The sequence below is a fragment of the Eublepharis macularius genome, chromosome 1, assembly GCF_028583425.1.
Source record: "Eublepharis macularius isolate TG4126 chromosome 1, MPM_Emac_v1.0, whole genome shotgun sequence".
Taxonomy (NCBI): Eukaryota; Metazoa; Chordata; class Lepidosauria; order Squamata; family Eublepharidae; genus Eublepharis; species Eublepharis macularius.
In genome coordinates this window covers 149,738,415-149,760,158 of record NC_072790.1, presented here as the reverse complement: position 1 = coordinate 149,760,158, position 21,744 = coordinate 149,738,415, and the positions used below count along the sequence as shown (strand labels likewise).

Sequence of the window (21,744 nt, the reverse complement as noted above, 5' to 3'; positions counted from 1 at the left end):
AGCATTTTCAGTCTTAGTAGTGTGTGCTTAAGGTAACCGATTTTATTGAAAATGGTTTCAAGCTATTCAGATATGTACAGGACTGTAAAAAACATTGATGACAAACCTTGAAAGAAAGTCATATAGAGAGAAGCTATAAAATATATATTAGGTTCTGCAGACAATGGAATTATGTAATATATTGTACAAATGTAAGCAAAGGCCTCTGAAATAAAATGCCATAGTTTGTGAATACTGGATTTTGTTTCTAACACTGTGATTAAAATATTTAGAAAGTGCCAGCTATAGCTCTAGTATAGGTAATGTAATGTTATAACAGCAATTGTTACATTTGGACAAGTTGCCTCTACATATACCTCTCTGAACCAAATTCAAGTCAATTTATTCTAGGACTATATTAATCTCATTGGCCTGAAAAAAGATGTTCCACAAATACTGAGTTAGCTTACTATACATTGGGGAAAAAACCTATTTCCACTCGCAAGTCCTCTGACATACAAATGGGCTTGGAAAAGAAAGGAATTTCTCTCACCTTGCATTTTTCAGAAGCAAGGAAATAGGAGGAATCTTCCTGTTGCTTCTCATAATGCAGGCCCAACTTTCCTTCACTCTGACATACACAGGAGTCTGATTTCTCTCATTTATGCTGGAGTATGAAGGAAATAAGAAACAGTAGGAATGACTTTCTCATCTTCTCCAGAATGAAGTGAGAACTTGGGGGGGGGGATGCATGCTGCTTGGTGTCCTTGCAGGAGAACTAGGGGCACATGCTCAGTGTAAGCTAGTGTGAGTGAATTTCCCAATGCGAGTATAACTGACAAACTTTTTATCAATTTCCATTGAGCTAGCAGCTTAACTTGTTTGCACGCTTTAAAAGAAAGTATTTGCTGATGTCTAAAATTTAATGGCTTAGGTATTAGTTGGCAGAATTGAACTTAGTTCCAGCAGTTACTGTACTTGCAGCTGCTCACCCAGTGCCTAATTGGGCCCTACTGTGTACAATTTCTCCTTACGTTGAAATGCTGTGACTTGTGCGATAGCCCCAATAGAGCCTGTCCTTTCCCTTGATCAAAACATGAGCAGAATGGACTGGAACCTTCCTTACCTCATTGGCTGCTATTCCTAAGCAGCTGCCTATGAAGATGCAACTAAGAAAGGCTTCCATGGCCACTCCTCAGAATGCTCCACAATAGGAACCCATAAAGCTACATTTGTTTAGTAACTACCTTCCTAATGGTAGTGTTCAGGATAGAAAAGGGACAGGACTTGACATATGCCACCAGTGCTGCTTTTCCTGAGAGATATCCCTTTGCATCCTATAAACATGTCCAATGATAGTATGAAAAATATTCTACTACTTTCTTATGATTTCTTATCCTTCTGGGGCTGAGCATAGGAATATAGAAATGCTGTTGAGATTTATACTTTTTACCGTCCCTCAGTTTAATGAAACACAAGGGCAATTGTATTTTCAAAAGTAATATTTCCAGGAATGTTGTGGTAGAGCAGGGAAGGCTTTAAAATGTTTGTTTCAAAGAAAGGAAAGGATACTAGGATAGCAAAAGCCATTAAAGGAAGGAGATTCTTTTCATAATTTCCCTCCCTAAAATGAGAAGAGAGTTCTCCTACATTGAGATGGTACATCAGGAGAATGTTAAATTTCTCTAAAGATTAAAACTCACATAATTAAAATGAATTATACAAACAATATGAGGAGAAATTATGTCACTGATGATGCCATGGGCATTATCTATGCGAATAACAACCCTCCAATCACAGTTCATACAATGTTCACAGTGGTTCCTACTAGCAGTGAGGGAAGGGGAAATGGTATTTTCCTTGCAGCAAGATACTGTGGTTCATTATTGATGGGAATATGCAGTCCTTCTGCAACAGAAGCACTATTGTCAGAAATGATATCTTGGACCTGTAACTACATACTCTGCTTCCAGAAATATGCTTAGATCCTGTACAATTGCAGGCTGCACATTAAGCTAAAAGAAAGACGCTTGCAATAAGGAGTAATCTAGAATAGAAAAAATTGCAATAATGGGGGCTGGTCTAGACAGATCTTCTGAGAAGAGCAACCACAGGACGCAAGTACTCAGTCAACAGCAGCTTAAGGGGGAGAGGTGTCATTCTGCTTGTTGCCTTCCAGCTGTCCAAATATTGATCTGTCCATTCACAAGAAGCAAACGCTACACCAAATCACTCATGACCTCTCACAAAGATGTCATGTAGATGTTAAATAGTATGGGAGTAAAGAAAGAATCCAGCAACACCCCATAACCAGGATCAGAGCAGCAGTGTTCCAGCATCATTTTCTGAAACCCACTCACCAAACAAAACTCAAAATCTTTCTCCTACTAATTTAAGCTGTTATTAAAGGCAAATAATCCAGTCAGGTAGAAGAGCTAGCAAACTCAAACACCACATATGAGGGCTCTCCAAAGCCAAAGAGCTGGCATTGTAGCCAGAATATTAAGGGTTAGTCCATAGCTAACTGTCGCCTCAGGCTTGCAGTTAGAAGGTTGATAGCTGATGCATCACCATAACCTATTTGTAATAGTGGGATTCCAATGTATCTCTGGTATCCTAGCTCTCCTCGCTGTCCCCCCACCCCCAAACCTCCTGCCTTCTGGATTAAAAACTGTTAAATAAAACAAGTCTAGCAACACCTTAAAGACAGAACTTTTATTTTAGCTTGAGCTTTAGGTGAGTTTGAGCTCACCTCTTCAGTAGCTATGATGGGGAAATAAGATTCCACAGTTTTATAGTGACAATAAAGGGGAGGGGGAGGCGCTAGAGGCAGAGGGGGGCTTGGTATGAATCCCCTCATTAACTTTCAGGTGTGAAAGGATTAGGTTGCTTACATATGTAAGGAAAATGTAGGAAAAATAACTAATTTAAGAAGACATGCATGAGAAAACTGACATCAGTAAAGGGATATAGTATAATTTGTCAAGACGAGCCAATGGATGAGTCTAAAAAGCACATCCTATTGTGTTATTAGAAATTACAAAGAGTAAGGAAATCTAAATCTCTGTTTAAGCCAGCAAGATATGATTTAAACAGCAGGAGACAGCTTAAGTCTTTAGTTTCTTCATGCATTGATTCAGCACTCACATTGTATATTCTTTGGAGGTATTGGGGGGGGGGGGTTAGATCTTTCAGATCTGCAATAGTATGTCCATGAAGATTAAAATGATCCCTCACTAGTTCCCGAATATTGTAATTTCTTGTACCCAATATGAGTTCACTGATTTTCTCACACAGGAACTGACACTTGTCCAATGCGAATAGTCGAGCGGCACTGTTAGCACATGACGGCATACATTAAATTGAATGATGTGCAAACAGATGAGCCCAAGATGGTGGAACCGATTATGAGTTCCCGTAAGCAGGTATTAAGTCCAGCAAGCCTAAACCATCGGAAATTGCCAGCCAGCCGCTTCGTTTAAGGCCAGCTGATAGCGGCAAAAAACCGACAAGCTTTCCCCGCCTTTGAGGAGGCGCCGCTTTTCTCTGAACCAGGCTAATAGCTTCGCCTAGACCCCGCAGAGGGCGCTTGCGTGCTTCTTCCATAACATAGATGGCCCTTTGATTGGAGTCGAAAGTAAAATAGGGATATGGGCGGGCCTTGGACCAGGAAGTGACTTCACACTTGAGGCAGAAGCAGTTTGGGAATGTGGGATCGAGTCTCTTTCGAAAATGAGGGCATCTAAAGCGAAGAAGCTCCGCTCAGGCAAAGAGTAAGAGACGCAGCTGTTTCAACGGTCGTCTGGCCTCTACGCTCCGTGCGTTCTGTTCTCCCCGCTCCATGCGCGATGCCTGCGGGGCAGCCCACGAGGCGCTAGCATGCTTGCCTGGGGTTCAGGGTTGCCCGCCAAACCCTTTGCTTTGGAAGGCCTTTCCTTAGCTTCCAGATGGGGGGTTGTATGATTAATCAGTCCAAAGGGAAAGGCGCTTTGCGGTTTTTCTTTATTTAGTGCATTCGTATCCTAACCTTTCTGTAAGAAGCTCTCATTTTCTTAACAGCCCTGTGAAGTAGGCGAGGTTGAGAGACGATGACTGACCCAAGGTCACCCAGTAAATCTCATGGCAAGGGAGGGGGTGGTATTCAGAACCAAGGGTCCTGTGCCCTAATCGAACGCTCTAATCACGAATAGTGTGCCCAGAAACCTCCTACATGCAACAGTCTAGAGAGGCTGCATTTCATATCGACAGTTTTCTCTTCCAGAACCTCCATGTAGGAAAAGCTATTCATGCTATCACTTGCAAAGTGTTAATTATGCCACAAGTTCATAAATGCAGTTTAATAAAAAGTGTCAGTATTTGTAGGATAAGCTTTCGAGAATCACAGTTCTCTTCATCACATGCATCTGATGAAGGGAACTGTGATTCTCGAAAGTATGCTACAATAAAGTGGGTTAGTCTTAAAGGTGCTACTGGACTCTTTGATTTTGCTACTACAGACTAACACGGCTAACTCCTCTACAAGTATTTGTAGACTGGCTTTTCCTCTCTTATTGAGACATCTGAGTAGGAATAACATAGCACGCAAGCCAGCCCTGAGGTGCTCAGGTGTTTAAAAGGTTTTAAATATTGATCCACCAAATACTCATACTTCAGATTACCAGTTCTCTGAAATACAGCATTTGATTTCCTGTATTTCCTGTAATACAGCATTTGATTTCCTGTATTTCCTGTATTTGATTTCCTGTATTTCCTGTATGCTACTTTATTGTAGCATACTTTCGAGAATCACAGTTCCCTTCATCAGATGCATTTGATTTCCTGTATTTCAGAGCCTGCCCTATTTTTTTCTTTCTTCAGTACATACTCCTTGGTAAACACTGGCCTCTTTCAGAGGTAGTATATTTCAGTTATGTTAAATAATGTAGACAAGTTGCTAATCAATGTAACAAAGACTGGCTATCACTAAAATTATTGTTAGTGGCCGTGATAACATACAATGGTTGTAATTTTGAACTTTAATGGAAATTGGCAGGTTAACCTGATTGATTCTCTGTTCTCATCTTTCCCTTTTTTCTCATGTGATGCTTTGGAAAATATGTCTCTTAGTGTCATATTAAAAAATAAGCATTTCACAATGTCTTGATGTCATCTTTAAAAATAAGCATTTCACAATTAAAAATAAGCATTTTCAAAAGTTGCATTTGGTCACTTAAGATGTGTTTTAAAACTTTTAGTATGAAATGTATTTGTGTATGTCTGATTGCTAGTGGTACCATGTGATAACTAATGACTAACTTTCTTTAATAGAAAAGTTGGTGAGGGGGATACTGTTGCGGTATCAAATGAAGATTATATTGTGGGGCAAGTGGCCAACAGTTTGTTTCCAAAAAACCCTGCTGTATGTGGCACAGATCACTTGGTACAACTTTTCAGTGCTCCGGGGACGGAAAAGCAGCCATTGTATGTTGCTATACCAAGGGTAAGTACAATTCTTATGTCAGTGGTTCCCCAAATAGGTGTTCAGCATCACACAATTGAGCTATTGAAATGTTATCAAATTGGAGTGTTAATACCCTCCCTCCAAGCTCCCTTCTCTGTGTTGTTTCCACTATCCCTAACACCCTCCAAACATGGGCTGGTCATTTGGAGCACCTGACTGCCACACACTTCCTGCAGACCTGTCCCATCAATCATTGGAGAAGTCAGGTAAATGTTTTGGGTTTTCTTAAACCACCCAATGTATGTTTCTGGGTTCTCTGATTTTACTGTAAATGTGGGGATTCCCCCAAGTTTGCAGGACCATCTCTTTTGCAGCCAAGTGGTTTTGATTCTTGGATTCAAGCATCCACATGCTGGAACCACTGGGTTATTAGATGTATGACAGGGAACTGGTGATACTGCTGGGAAAAATTGTTTTAATGAACTAAAATAACTTTGTAGAAGCTAGCTTTGCTGTTAATTGAAAAGTGGTGGTAACATATATATGGTGATTGTGTGATTTATAAATTCATATAAGGAGTATACTGTGTAATTGACACTGTAGAAGTTCAGTAATACCTTTCATTGGCATGACATATGCAGGTAAGACCAGCATTTGACTACTGTTGTTTTGTTCATAGTTACATATGTTTGTTCTTTGCTGCAAATATTGCTAACTGACAATGATTTTGTTGGCATAAGAAATTGAATAGTACACTTTTCACTGTTGTTTAAAACTGTTGATCTGTGAGTAAAATGTATGTATCTTTGCAGTTCAAGTTAAGGACCATGCAGCTAATACTAAAAAGAGGTTCTCAAAAGCACCAGCTGTATAATTCTGATAAGTCTTTAGTGCCATAAAGCTTTTTATTGATGGCCGTTTCATTGAAATTTGAAGAACAAAAAGGTGCTATTGCAATATACTTTCAGCTGTGATCAGCAATGCTTTGGCATTTCTGTGGTAGAGAAGTGTTAACACAGTACTTGTCCACCGAACGTTGTAGACAGAACTTTCAACTAAACCATGCTAGTAATCATTGTATGATTCCACACAACCTTGTTTATGCCTTCCAACTCATGAAAGCAAAGTTCTGTCCAGAAGTGCATTTTCCCTCAAACATGACATGATTCAAACTAATACACTAATACGGTACTGAAGCTTGTAGATTTTCAGATTCTAACAAGCTCACCCCCTCTCTCCTATTCTTGTGCCCTCTAATAGTAGATAAAATAATATCACAGACAATAGAATCTGTGGTACAGACTCTGGAGGCAAGAAAAAAATCAGAAATAACTTTTTACTGAGAGAAGGTTCCATTTCATAACATTTATAGATGTACTCTTGCTATGTCTTTTGACTAAATATTTGCCTCTGATGGACAACTTTGTTCTGCTTAGTATAAACAATATTGTATCTTCTGTGTTATCAGTCTGACTAGTTCATGTGCAGATTTATCTCTCAGAGTCATTTTTATGATGATGAATTGAAAAATACAGAAAGCTTAAAAGCAGTAAACATAAAACATAAATTATAAACCTGCATGTTGGAAAGCTGCTGTATGTGACTAACTGAATAAATAAACAAGGCAGCCAAAAATCAGACAAATCTGAGTATAAAAGTAGTTCCAGAATCAGGTGCCACTGTGGCAAATGCTCCCCTCCCTCCCTCCCTCTCTCTCTCTCTCTCTCTCTCTGGTTAGCGGAGCCGAGAAGGGACCATAATGAAGAACTTAATTGAAAGCAAGGTTCATATGGACATAACTGGTCTTTAAGGTACACTGGTTCCAAGCCATTTAGAGAGCAATCACAAGACGTTCCATTTTATTTAATGGGACTTACTCCCAACAAAGGGTTCTTAGATGTGACTGCTTGTTAGATGTGACAAGACTGCCACAGATTCTTGTATGTCACTCCAACCCAATACTGGGGACCAGTTAAGTTCCTTCAAAACTATGGAAATGTGCCCTGTGACCAGTTCTAGTTAACAGTCTGGCAGGCATATTCTGGACCAGCTAAAGTATCCTCACACAACACATGACAATAATCACATTTGGACAATGACCAGAGCATGAATGACAGTTTCTGTTTAGGGAGCGCCACAGCTGCTACACCAGGCTTTCTATCTGTCTAGCTTACTTTTATCCCCTCTTTCTCTGAGGAACTCAGGATGGTATACATAGTTCTCCTCCAATTTATCATCTCACTAACGCTGCAAGGTAAGGTAGTCTGTGTAAGGAAGTTGTCAGCCAAAGCCAGGTTTTCGTAAAAATGGCTGAACTTGAGTTCAGAGCTGTGTTTTCAGGCTCAGGCCTTGTCAGATATGCAGTGGTTGATCTGATTAGCAACTCCTGTGGGGCAAGCTCTGAGTTCCCCAGTGATTTGACCTTTGGAGACTATTCTCAGAGAGGCTTTTTGTCGCACCCTAGATTTTCACACAGCTAAAATGCTAATTAACAGCTTGGTCCTGATTTGCTCTTGAGTTGCCAGGTGATGCATTGAGTCTTAGAAAAGATGGCTTCTCAGCTCAACCAGTTCCCTTCTCCATGCCTTTCTCTCTGAGGGACCATCATGCAAGTATGTAAGAGAGAAGCTGAAACCTATATGCTATCTATCACCTCAACATATCCCTTTGTCAGGCCAACCAGACATAGAGAGGACTGATGTTCTAATGGACGGGTGAGATATGCAATGAAATGGATGCCAAGCAGAGACGCTTAGGTAGCCAGTTCTTAAATTTTCAGTTAGGCAGATTTTATGTAGTAACACTAAGGTTTCTTTGTTTTATGTCTGTTGCATGTGTGAGAGTGCTTTATGCTTTTTGTAAACACTTCTGAAAATAATAAACTTTTATTTAAGTTGAGTCCAGAATTCATGACTTTGGTGTGGGTACACCCCAGAACCAACCCAGAAGTTGGAAAGTCAAGGCCTTTAGGAAGGGTAAGGTAGAGCTTTCAATCTCATAAAGGGAGTGAATCTCACCTGCCTGATTGCTGGATCAGCACCCAGAATTTGGAGGCAGGGAGGTGGCTATCCCTTCTGTCTTAAACAGGAAGACTGTGTGACTGTATGACTTTAGAATGGGGATGGAGTGGGGATTTGAATCTAATGACGTCTGGCCAAATCCTAGTACTCTACACCACACTGACACTCTGATGAAAGCATCCAGCTATAGATCTGGATCTAAGAGACCTTCTAACTGCACATATGATCCTCAGCAGATGTTACCTCTGTGGTCTGGGACTGTGTCACATGCAGGCATCTACCGCCCCCCAGTAGCAACCTATTAATTGGGCTACTGTTTTGTGAAATGAGAACTTAAGACCAGTAAGCCCCATGTTAAAGCTTGTCCTTGTGTAATTTTATTGGCTTCTTTTTTGTATTGCAGTTAAAGCTAATTTGCAGCATAACTAAAACAAAGTTTTGTGTTTGAAGGCAACCATAATTAGGGGATTGGAGCACTTTTCCTATAAGGAAAGGCTGAAGAGACTGGGACTTTTCATTTTAGAAAACAGACAACTAAGGCAAGGGTGATGAAAGAGGTTTATAAAATTATGCATGGGGTAGAGATGGTGGACAAAGAGAATTTTTCCTCCAAAATGCTAGAATTCAAAGGCTTTCAATGAAGCTGATGAACAGTAGATCAGGACAGACAAAAGAAAATCATTTCTTTACATAATGACTGATTAAAATATTGAATTCACTGCAAGAGGATGTAGTGATGGCCAGAGGCACAGACTGCTTTAGAGGGGGATTAGACTGATTCATGGAGGATCAGTCTATCAGTGGTTACTAGCCTTGTTGATGAAAGGGAATCTCCCCATTCAGAGGCACTAAATCTCTGAGGCGACATCAGGGGAAGGCCTTGGACTTCTACGCCCTGTTGTCTGTCCTCCAGAGTAACTGGTTCGTCAGTAGCCACAGGTCTGTTTGTCAGATGCATCAAGAGAGCTGTGGCTCTTGAAAGCTTGTGCTGCAATAAAGTTGGTTAGTCTTAAAGGTGCTACTGGACACTTTGCTATTTTGCTACTGCAGACTAACACGGCCAACTCCTCTGGTTGGTCACTGTGTGAGAGAAGATGCTGGACTAGATGGACCACTGGTGTGATTCACCAGGGCTGTTATATTCTTCCAAGTTCATTACCAACTGTAAAAGTCATAGCCTTTTTCTCAAAGATACATAATTACTAAGCTGGTATCACAGATTCTTTTGACTAATAGGAAATGTACGTGAGGTCTTACATGAAACATTGTTTAAAATAAATCTTGCATTTAAACTGTTTAAACAAAATGGGTTGGGTGGGTTGGTGGAAGGTTTAAACACAAGTTGTTCCTATTTTTCAGGCTTATTTTATTGTAGCATGATTGCCTTGTATTTTCTTGTTTAACTTTTTGAAATCACCTTCTCTTTTCTATAAGGAGAATAAGAAGCGCAAGCATGCAGAAAACGAAATTGCCACAGAAATTCAAAACTCTACTGAAACAGAACCTTTGAAAGGCATGAAGAAAGCTAAAAAGAAACTCATCTCTCCAGCTGAGACAAGATTAGCTAGCAGGTAAATTAAACTTAAACTTAGAAAGCCAAATCTCATTAGTTAGAGACAGACATGGAAAAAGGTATTTTGTTTTTCAGGTTGGAGCTAGACTGGCATGTGTTCATGGCAAAATATAGTAGTCATGTTTTTGGATGATTATTCCATTGATTAAGGCCAGAGTAAGCTAGAAATTTGAAGAATAACACTGTTTAATGGCACACGAAGACAGTTTTCTCTGTTTTGTTTTGCTTTGTGCTTATTGTCACTGCTGTAAAATAAATTTAAATAATAAATAAACTTTCATCCAATAAGTAAACCGTAATAAAAGGCATGGGTGTGTAAAAATTCCCTTTTTATTAAAATACTCTCTCTAAGAGGTATTCCACTAGTCAGTGTTGCCTGCTCTTGACTCAGAGATGGTCTGCTTCTCTAAGAGCTCACAATGTCCTTGTGGTCTGTTTATCCGTTTTCTTCTCCTGTCTGTAGTCGCAAGAATGCAGGTGAAAGATTGGCTAAAAATCGCTTCTTTTGTGAGAGTCACTATTCTGAGTAATGGAGTAATGTATCCTGGAACTGTTGGTTGTATTGTTCTGTCAGAGTAGAATCGGGGAATCTAGAGCTCAAATTCCCATTCGGCCATGGAGCCAGTTGGGTGCTCTTAGGCCAGTCGCTCTTTCATGGCTTAATATGTGACAGTAAAAATGGGGGAAGCCATGTATATCAGCTCCTTGGAGGAAGGCCAGGATAAAAATTGAATAAAATAACTTAACAAACGATGGGTGTACTTGTCTCTTAGATCCAGATTCTTTTTACCTCTAGTGTGGCGAATCTTCCATTAAAAAGCCCGGTCACTGCAACTGCTCTGCAGTTGAAGGAATCTGTCTCTTCCATGGGCAAATATGCAATGCCAACAGTCCACAAATGCACTCACTATGGCAATGCATTCCTGGAGTTTGGAATCAAGGAGGGGGGAAGAATCACTGTCCTTGATTTGTGCCATGCCTCAGAAGTGCTAAATGCTCAGGCTGGAGTACTTCTGTCCCCACAAGTACTGTGGAGGGCAAGAAGCAGACGAACACTTCAGGCCTCTCACCTTACCTGATTAGCCAGGCCCTGCAGGGTTCTAAGCCAGTATATGAGGATATGGTTTCATGTGATTGGTTTTTAATATGCATCCTTTTGCCATGTGTTAGCTTGAGAGTCTCTCATTGCATGCTTTTAATGTAACTGTTACCTGTAGTTTCTCCAGTGATGGATCTTCTGTTACTTTTGTGTCTGGGTAGATTAGAATACCGTTTCTTCCTTGAGTATAAAGAATGGATATTAACAGCTTGGCTTCAATTTTTCACTGCTTGTCAAGGGAGTATGCTTTGGATCAAACAGATGAAGATGAAATGAAAAAAGAGAAACAAATCAAACAAAAATTGGCTTCTAAGCATCTCTCAGCTTCAGATGCTGATGCTGGAATAAAGCAGAAGAAAATGCAAATCAATCCTGCTAAGGAAATGCTAAAGAATAAGAGGACTCTCTTTGTGGGGAATTTACCTATTAGTTGTACAGCGCAGGTAAGTCAGTATTATTGGGGAGCAAAAATTGGACATAATTTTTAGTATTTAGTGTTTTAGTCAGTGGTCCTGATACACACGAATGATTAAAAAGTTACAGTGACATCACTGGGACTTGCTTGAAGGAAATGTGCTTATGAGCTGCAGCCTTTTCTGGGTAGCTGTAGCTGTAATCTAATCTACATCTAGATTAGATTACTGCAATGCGTTCCACATAGAGCTGCATTTGAAAAGTATTTAGAAACTTCAGTTGGTGCTGAATGCTGCAACTTGGATATTAACTGAAGTGGGTTACAGAGACAATATCACTCCAGGCCCATCTACCCTGGCTGCTAGTTTTCTGGGCACAATGCAAGGTGCTGATGTTTGGGATGTATTCTGAGCTGAAGGAGGAAGTTGTAAAGTTACACTCCATGGATGGAAATATTTTTGTTTGCAGAAAGGTTTCAGTGGAACCAACCCATAGCAAGTTACTGGGGGGGGGGGTCTTGTATTTGATCATAAATAAGAATAGTTGTTGCTCTTATTTGTATTGACCAAGTGAATTGAATGTTTAGATGCTAAAGTTATTTTTCAAAGAACATGGACAAATTGAATCAGTTCGCTTCCGCTCTTTGGTAAGTATATAACTTTTATTGTTCATAATTTTATATAGCCTGCAGTATCTAGGCCTGGATTCCCTAATGTGGCACCAGCAGGCATTTCCCCAGGTGCTCAGGAAAGTAGGCAGGGGCATTGTGAAGGCAGAACCAATGAACTTCATACAGATAAAGAGGCTTTTCATTTTCACTATTCACTGGAGAAGGATCCATGATCCTGTAAACAAGACCAGTGGATCAGCTGTGAGGGTTAGGGAGCATCAGAGCAGTGGAGGAACCCTGTTCCCCCTTGGTCTTTTGGCCGTGTGTTATCTTCCTTTCCTTCTGGTTGCTAAGAATTTTAGTGTTAGCGGAAGGGATAAAAAATGGAACAGGTCCTTCCCACCACCTCCTGTTGCTGTCCTCTTGGTCTACAAAAAATGTTTCTGATCAGAGAAGCCTCTTGAATGTTGTGGAATGATGTGCAAAGGAGAGCCATTTGGATTGGACGTGCTGTCCATGTGTGGGCAGCAGCTGTTTTGGGGTCAGCCACTGTTATTACATACTGGATTTTAAATTAAACATTATTATGGCTGCTTATCCTAAGAGCTGATGAGTAGAAGTGGTAGTGTGACAATCAGTACCAGTTTGGGAGCCATGAATAAATTCTGCCAGCTACTGAATACATCTTAACATTTTATGTTTTATTTTAACATATAAGGCTTTGGTACTTTATGTATGCATAAGCCAAACAACCTAGAATTGTCCATCCACAAATTTGCTGTCCCAACTTGATTATGTGAATTGGCCCTAATAATCCATAACCTATCAAGTACAGTCTTCCTGGTTCCTTGGACTGATGAATGTGCCTCCATCAAACAGTTAATGACATTTTCCCCGTCTTTCTCCTTCCCTCTTGTTCATTTCCAATTCACCAATTGTTCCAACTTTAAAGGGTTACAACAGGCAGTATGAGTAGTATCACATTTATGAGGCAAATGAAAAGGAGGATGGAGGACAGGGACAAGGACTGGGATAAATATGGCAGCAGGAGAGAAGCAGACAAAGCCATATTAATCAGGAGAAAAGCAAGATGTAAATATTTCCAGTAAAAAGTCAATAAACACCTATCCCTGGACCATAAACTCTGTTGTAGTCCAAATGCAGCACTTTGGCCTTGATACAGCACTCTGTAGCAATCCTTCCATGACCCCGGGCAAACACAAGTCGAAATAATCTGTATTATGACAACTACTTTGGTTTTATAATAAAGTTTCTCTTCTCCCCAATTGTCAAGGAGATACAAAACTTTCTACCCACCCCCTCACAAGACACTGCACAAGATTATCCCCTAATGGTGTTCTTAATGTTGTAAAGGTGTCAGTGTTGAAGGCCTGACCTAGCTACTCTGAACAATATAAGGGATTGGTTTAATAAAACACCTTAGTTTTCTCATCTGTTTTCTGTTAATTATTTTGCTCAATAAATTGCATGCTAGAATAGCTGAAATGACCACTGATGCAGATATCTCTTCTGTAATTGTTCTACCCTGTCCACATCTAAAAAGTACACCTGAATGTATGTGCATTTTACAATAGTTATATCCTGTTTATCTGAAAACGAGTAATCATTCATGGTAGCTTCCATGGATACTCTTAGTTAAATAACAAAAGAAAACAAAGAGCTATGAAAACCATTGCTTCAACAAATAGGTAGAATGACAGGGGTCAACATATAACTAGAGCTAGGGCTGGGGTTGCCACTGAGAAAGCCCAAGCGTTGGCAGAAACAGTCCTTATTTCTCTTGATTTTAGAACTACTCGCTGTTCTGCTGCAATGAGCACAGTGTTCTCAGATGTTCATAATGTGACATGTTGAAGTGGAATATGCCTTCCAATGAATGCTCTTTTGTTTTTTTAAGATTCCAGCAGAAGATACATTATCCAAAAAATTGGCAGCTATAAAGTAGGTCTTGTTTCATGTGTTTCATTTTCAGTATAACAGGTTTATAAAATGTACCCTTCCCCCCCCCCAAAAAAACTGTTTTGACTACATAAAGCAATACTTATAGCAAAGATCAAGTGTCCTTTCATTTATTCTATAAGTCAGTACAATGGATATAGCAGTAAGTAGTATATTTGCACAATAGTTCTTGAAGCACAACAGATGGTTATTATGGCTTCCTGCCTTGAAAAGGCTGAAAGTACTTCCATCCCTTTCTCAGTTATTTGCTATTTTTGTAGCAAATGGAAACAGTTGGAGATACTGATCTGATGCTATCAGAGGACGGCCAGACTAAACAAGTGTAAGACTAAGCAGTTTGAAAACAGAAGCGCAGTTTTTGGTATACCTTCCAGGAAAGCATTTTTTTAAAATAGATTTTTCCCACCCTTACTCCAAGAAGTTAAGGGTAGTGTACATGGACCTTGGCTCAGTGGTATAGCATCTTATTTGCATGGACATGATCCCAGGTTCGATCCGTGGCACTTCCAGTTAGAAGGATCAATGCGAAAGACCTCTACTTGAGGTCCTAGAGGAGAGTGGCTGCCGCTTAGAGTACAAACAGACCTTGATAGACCAGGGGTCTGATGATAAGACAGGTTCATGTAACTCTGTCACACCACAATAGGTAGGTAAAGCTGAAAAGTAGTGACTGTGTGTGAACTACTTTAAGTGTGGATTTGAATCTAGTTTTCCTTTGTCACAATCTAACCATTATACCACACAAGTCCCACTGAATTTATGGGACTTACGTCCCAATAAACGTGTTAAAAATTATGATGTAAGTTTTATAGCCTCTTGTGGAGGCAGCCTTGCTTACAAAAGTGTAAATGTAAGACTTAATTTTCAGTTGAAAACAAATTACTGCATTTTTTTTTCAGGCGAAAGGTGCATCCTAATAGAAAGTACATTAATGCTTATGTTGTCTTCAAGGAAGAATGTGCAGCTGTTAATGCCTTAAGACGGTAATCTGTTTAAAAATTAGCAGCCAGTTCGTAAAATCTAGTGCATCAGAATACATTTGATGATATTATACATATCTTAAAAATTAAAAGTACATAAGTCTTTAAAACTCCTGAAATATTTCAGCAATTATTTCTGATCATAGCAGTTGATAACATTCTAACATTTCTGATAACATTTTCCCTTTTGTGGTTTCAATAGTAATGGAACAGAATTTGCTGATGGATTCCACATCAGAGTTGACCTTGCTTCAGAATCCAGTTCTGTAAGTAGTTGGAATGTTGTGGGAAGAATCTTCTTTTGTAGCTGCTGGTTTTGGCTTCTGACACCATTCTCCTTGTTTGTTTACTTTGCAGCACGATAATAAGAGGTCTGTATTTGTAGGAAATCTCCCCTATGGTAAGTAAAAAATGGATATTCAGCACTGAAGTGACTGTAGACTAATCCACTATAAAAGTTATCATTCCATTTGGCCTTATGAAATCCCATTTCATTTGTGGTTGTTTGCAGACAAGTAGATTCAAACAGTTTCTAAAATGTTGATAACAATGTACTTAAATGTGTACTTTCAATAAGCTGAACTGCCAGATGGTTTCATAACGTATTGTGATAATTTACCCAGAAATATATACCCTTGCAAAAGTGAAGTCATTGTAAGTAGCTGGAAATTTCTTCCATTTAAGTTGAGAATTAACATTTTCAGGATTTTTATCATACACTTAAAATAATTATATTTGACACCTGCACCTTTTTCAACTGTTTGCTTACAGAAATTGATGATGATACTGTAAGAGACCATTTCTCTCAATGTGGAACTGTAATGGGTGTGCGAATTGTGAGAGATCGGAACACTGGCATTGGCAAAGGATTTGGTTATGTTCTGTTTGAGGTATGCGAACTTCTGTTGCGTAGCTGTAATGAAAGATTTAATATTTAGTACATAACATACAAAATCTGGGGGTGTCTTGCTTTCCATTTCATACAGTACAGAACACCTCATAGGTATACAAAAAGCCCTTTTTGTTTGTTCCAATATACTGAGTATCAAAGGCTCTTCTGCAGGAGTAACTGAATATCGATGTATTGTCGAAGGCTTTCACGGCTGGAGAACAAAGGTTGTTGTGGGTTTTCCGGGCTGTATTGCCATGGTCTTGGCATTGTAGTTCCTGACGTTTCGCCAGCAGCTGTGGCTGGCATCTTCAGAGGTGTAGCACCAAAAGACAGAGATCTCTCAGTGTCACAGTGTGGAAAAGATGTAGGTCATTTGTATCTACTCAGGAGGGGTGGGGTTGAGCTGAGTCATCCTGTAAGAGTTTCCCAGGGTGTGGAATGCTAATGGCGGGAGGCTTCACTGTATCCTGAGGAGGTTCTTTTGCATATGGATTGGTACTTGATGTGCTAATCTTCTCTGCAGGGCTATTGTCGGGGATAGAATGTTTTGTTAGCCTGGTGTTTTTCAGAACTGGAAACCATGCTCTGTTCATTCTTAAGGTTTCTTCTTTCCTGCTGAAGCCCCGCCCATGCTTGTGAACTTCAACGGCCTCCCCGTGCAGCCCGACAAAGCAGCTGGAAGTGTTGTCCAGCACCCCGGCGTCCTGGAATAAGACACTGCGCCCCGTCCGAGCCAGGCCATGCTCAGCCACCGCCGATCCCCCCGATCCCCCAGGCCGTCCAAGTCTGCAGCGTCTCCCATGCTCTTCCACTCCTGTCCGGATGCCACGCCCTGTGGTCCCAATGCAAACCCGTCCACAGCTGCAGGGCACACGGTACACTCCTGCAGAGGTGAGGGGGTCCCCACCGTCCCCCGCCGATCGCAGCACCTGCCGCACTCCTCGGGTGGGCCCGAACACTGCCCGAAGGCGGTGGCTGAGCATGGCCTGGCTCGGACAGGGCGCAGTGTCTTATTCCAGGACGCCGGGGTGCTGGATAATACTTCCAGCTGCTTTGTCGGGCTGCACGGGGAGGCCGTTGAAGTTCACAAGCATGGGCGGGGCTTCAGCAGGAAAGAAGAAACCTTAAGAATGAACAGAGCATGGTTTCCAGTTCTGAAAAACACCAGGCTAACAAAACATTCTATCCCCGACAATAGCCCTGCAGAGAAGATTAGCACATCAAGTACCAATCCATATGCAAAAGAACCTCCTCAGGATACAGTGAAGCCTCCCGCCATTAACATTCCACACCCTGGGAAACTCTTACAGGATGACTCAGCTCGACCCCACCCCTCCTGAGTAGATACAAATGACCTACATCTTTTCCACACTGTGACACTGAGAGATCTCTGTCTTTTGGTGCTACACCTCTGAAGATGCCAGCCACAGCTGCTGGTGAAACATCAGGAACTACAATGCCAAGACCACGGCAATACAGCCCGGAAAACCCACAACAACCATAACTGAATATCCTTCATAAGAGTTGCACAGAGGCAGTCACACATGGTATACTAAAATTTTGAACACAGCACCTTTTTAGCTGGTTTAGAAATTAGTATGGAGTGTGTGAATATATAGGATAGGTACTCACCGTGACAGATCTTTCTCCATCTTCACCTTCTCATGGTAGTTCTCTGTAACCACCAAAAATGTATTGCTAGCTTCCCCTCATTCTTGGAAAAGGAAACGAAGCAAGTACTCTGTTAGTGCAAGAGCAAAGTCTGGGCAATTCCACCCAATTTTCCTCCTTGCTTGCTGAAGCTCCTTGTGCCTGGTGGCTTTTCATCTATAGGGGTCCCACAATTTCCAACCATATCTTTTGATAGGTCAGAAGACTGCTGTGAGAGGGGAAGGTGGGGAAAAATGTCCCACTGTAAACACCTGTTTCCACAATAAGTATGGCCCCATGTGACTCCTTTTAAGAAACATTTAGCTGCCTATGTGAAAATGTCTTTGACATAGAATGCATTTTCCCATAATAAGCAGCAATTTTTTGTGTATCTTCTGACACTCAGCTGCCTGATTGGTGCCTCTTCCTCAGTTATGAGTATTAGGTAGCACAAGACCAGATTCTAAGAGTTCATTTGAAGTGGGTTTGGAGGGTTGGAGACCTGAGTGGAACATTCATTTGTATATAGACCTCATCTTTTTACTGGAAAAGAAGGTACCATTTAAGTATATTTAACTCTGATATATCAAATTGGGTTTATGCTAGTGTCCTAAGCCTTTGTGTAGGTATATCCTCATGCAGCACCAATATAGTGACACTTGTGACACTGGACTGGTATGTTGGTAGCTATGTCTCGCTGAAACTTGTTGGTTCAATGTGTTAGATAATTAACCTCAGAATTTCCTACAAAATAACTTGCACAATGTTATAAGTTCTTAAATGTTGCCTGAGTCTAGGGTCTGTCTCACATGGCTGCCGCTGCAATCTTGCTTGTTCCAACACAAGGTAGCTGCTATTTAGTCAACAGCAATTATGTTAAACACCAAATACAATTACAATGATGCAGCTATTAAACAATTAATTGAAACTGCACCCAGCTTTGTTGCCAACATTGACATCCAAATATTTCTTCTTCCTCTCTGCATAAAAAGCTCTCCTTGCATTACAGTAACATTATCACTGCAAATTTCAAATGGTTTAGCACATTTCTAAAGTAGACAGTCTTCCTTAAATAAATTCTGAGTGTTGCAGGAATAGGGGACATATTCACCACCCCTACCCCCAGGTTCCCAGATGTGGGTTTTTCAAGTATAAACACTCTTTGGGGGGGTGGGGCAAGAGGCCTTGTGCCCCAGGGTAGATCACTGCCATAAGTTTCCTTAGACTAATTCTAAACTCAGAAACTGAGGAAACAAAATCTCCAGCCATGCTGGGTGTTAATCAAGAAGTTATCATTGCCCATTAGACCAGTTGCTTGCTGAGTTTCAGCAGTTAACTGGTAGCTGGCCAATAGGCCAAAATGCTGAATTCAGATTGAAGCCCAAAACCCAACATCACACAATGATAAAGATTAATGTATTTATTAAGATATGTGCATAAAGATTACGTACAGAGGAAGTGTGCAAATATAGAATAAGTAAAACTATAGACTACTTAACTAAAATCCCTAAATTATTTAGTAGGATCTTCTGCCCAATGAACCAGATGTTACCTTGGAAAAATCAAGCCACAAAGTCCAAACAGAACAGAATACTAATACTCTCTAGGCTAGTCAAGGAATGAGATGGTCAAGGGCCAGCAACATGTCCATCTGCTGGTTCAAGAGCAAAGAACTATCTTAGAAAATCTATTTTTATCTCACATTGGCCAGCATCATGGGATACTCTAAAAACCAATCAGGGCCTTGCTGAGACACACGAAAGTGGGTCTCTGCAGTTGAGTCATGCACACCCATCAGAGCAATTATCTCCATTCTGTGCTCTAATAGTTTAACAAGATGGAATGCAGAAGATGAACCTGTCTGTGGCCACTCAGCCTTGGCACTCCCATTATCTCATTTGCATCTGAGTTCTGCAAAACACATCCAGGCTTATCTCTTTGCGAACTACTTTCCAATGAGTTTCTCCAAATTTCCCAGAATTCTCCTTTGAGGACTAACCAGGCAGTTTTGTTTAACATAAATGTGGCCAAGAGACAGGCAAAGAAAAGGCAAGTTTCTTGACAGACATCAGCTTTCTTCTCTGTAGCCATGACACTGTAGCATACTAAGTAGAATTGCCTTTACAAAAACTGGCACACAAGTTAAAATCCTTCTTCTCCCAGGTAGGTAATCTCCATTCTCTTAATACTTTACACAGCATGTTCCATGTAGTTTAGAGGTAACAGATGGCCATTTAAGGTAGTGAAATAATTTATTTCAGGGAGGTGTAGCAGAGTTGGTTGCCTAACAGGATCATTCCATCTGTGCACTTAGAAGGGTGTAATTCTGCTTAGGATTGCACTGTAAAGGTAGTTTTACCTTTGGATATTTGTCTGGTACATTATGGGTTAAGTCTACTGTAATGTTTAAGATACGATTTAGATACTGGCTGAAGAAGAAATATTGCAGTGTCAGGTGCTGCAGTTTGATAAACAAGAATAGCTAAAATAGAAATTAAGCATTATTTTGTACATGATGCTCTTCATATTTTAATATTTTAAAATCATTTCCCTTAAAGAATACAGATGCTGTGCACCTTGCTCTGAAGCTAAACAATTTTGAGCTAAAAGGAAGAAAGCTCAGAGTGAAACGCTGTATCGAAAGAGAAAAAGCACAACAGAAAAGCTCAGACAAGAATGTAAAGAATTTTGTCAGCTTTAAAAACAAAAAAGCTCCGTTCTTGAACAATGCAAAGAAGTGTTCCAGTGATTCTTTTGTTGGTGAAAAAGCAGCTCCAGTGAAAAAGAGCAAAAAACCAAGATCAGCAAACATTGCAAAGAAAAAATTTAAAAAGCACAAATGAAATTGTTACACTGCAGATTTCAAAGTATATGTTTTAAATAAAATGCATTTCATAGGCATTCTGTTCAAATTCTTACACATTGTCAGTTGTAATTTAGAGGCTTGGATGGATTGATGCGTGTGTCTACAATTTAAAGATAAGTTATAGTTAAGAGCTCCACATGAGTTAGTAACCCAGAAAATGTTACTAGCCCATTTTCCCCACATATGTTAGTCATTTATTAGTGAACTCCTGTAAATTTTTCCCTGCTTGGCTCTCTGTAGGAGATCTGCTGACCACAAGTAATCTGCTTTTTATAGTTTTGTTCTTACTAATTAAAAATATTCTGGCATCTTTGCCCTTTCTAGCAGAAATGAATGTATTTCAGTAGAATACTGTACATACAGTAGAGTACTGTAATTTGAAGCCACTGTAGCAATCACACATTCTGAAGACTTAAGGGTACTTGAGAACCCTCTAACGGTGGTGGCAATTTCTGCCAATTTCCCTCTCACTGCACATTGCCCTTTTGCCATCTGTGCTATTTCTAAGGTGCTGCTGACTCCTAGGAATAAAATTTGGGGCAGGGTGCTCAGTGGGCACTAGTAGGAGGGAGGCATCAGTAGAAATCATTGCCCCCCCCCCAGCCTTATTGCTTTCCCCCCCTGCTTTGTATGCTTTGGAACTTCGTGTTATGTATTATCCTCTTTGTAGACCCTGTATCATAATATTGATCTGATAAGAAGTCTAGCCACCCATGCTAATCACAGTGTGGTCTATCTGGGTTATGTGATACAAAAGCCCTTTTTTAGATCTCTTGATATTCCAGCCATCTATGAAATTCTCTCTCCCAAATTTGTTCTCAATCAAAGTTTCTGAGGATTGTGGAATCCAATTACCTACCTAACTGATGGAGTTTTGATTCTCAAAAGCTCATACTCTGGAAATCTAGTTGGTCTCTAAGGTTCTACTGGACTCGCTGTTCTACTATAGACCAACACGGCTATTCTCCTGAAACTATCTAATTTTTGTTTGCCCATATCACCTGTCTCGGGTTTTTGAAAGGGGATTTTCTAAAGTAAATATTGATCACGTCCTATGAGGAAAGGTTGAAGGATCGGGGTATGTGTATCCTAGAGAGGAGGTGACTGAGAGGTGATATGATAACCCTCTTCAAGTATTTGAAAGGCTGTCACACAGAGGATGGGGCAGAGTTGTTTTCTGTTGCCTCAGAAAGTTGGACCAGAAACAGGTTAAAATTAAAGTGAAAGTTTTTGGCTGAACA

General features: G+C 40.4%; 1 protein-coding gene across 2 annotated transcripts; it reads left to right on the top strand.

The window, feature by feature from the left end:
- The first annotated feature begins 3,648 nt into the window (after positions 1-3,648).
- On the top strand, positions 3,649-20,555 carry RBM34 (RNA binding motif protein 34). 2 transcript variants are annotated; one of them, XM_054992231.1, is made up of 11 exons: positions 3,649-3,752; positions 5,287-5,458; positions 9,874-10,010; positions 11,350-11,554; positions 12,112-12,171; positions 14,054-14,097; positions 15,015-15,098; positions 15,298-15,361; positions 15,453-15,495; positions 15,867-15,985; positions 20,196-20,555. In XM_054992231.1, the coding sequence occupies exons 1-11, from the start codon at positions 3,712-3,714 to the stop codon at positions 20,478-20,480; spliced, it is 1,254 nt and encodes a 417-aa protein (XP_054848206.1). In that variant the 5' UTR covers positions 3,649-3,711; the 3' UTR covers positions 20,481-20,555. The 2 variants fall into 2 exon arrangements, with proteins under 2 accessions (XP_054848206.1, XP_054848215.1); XM_054992240.1 differs by lacking the exon at positions 15,015-15,098.
- The last annotated feature ends 1,189 nt before the right edge of the window (positions 20,556-21,744 follow it).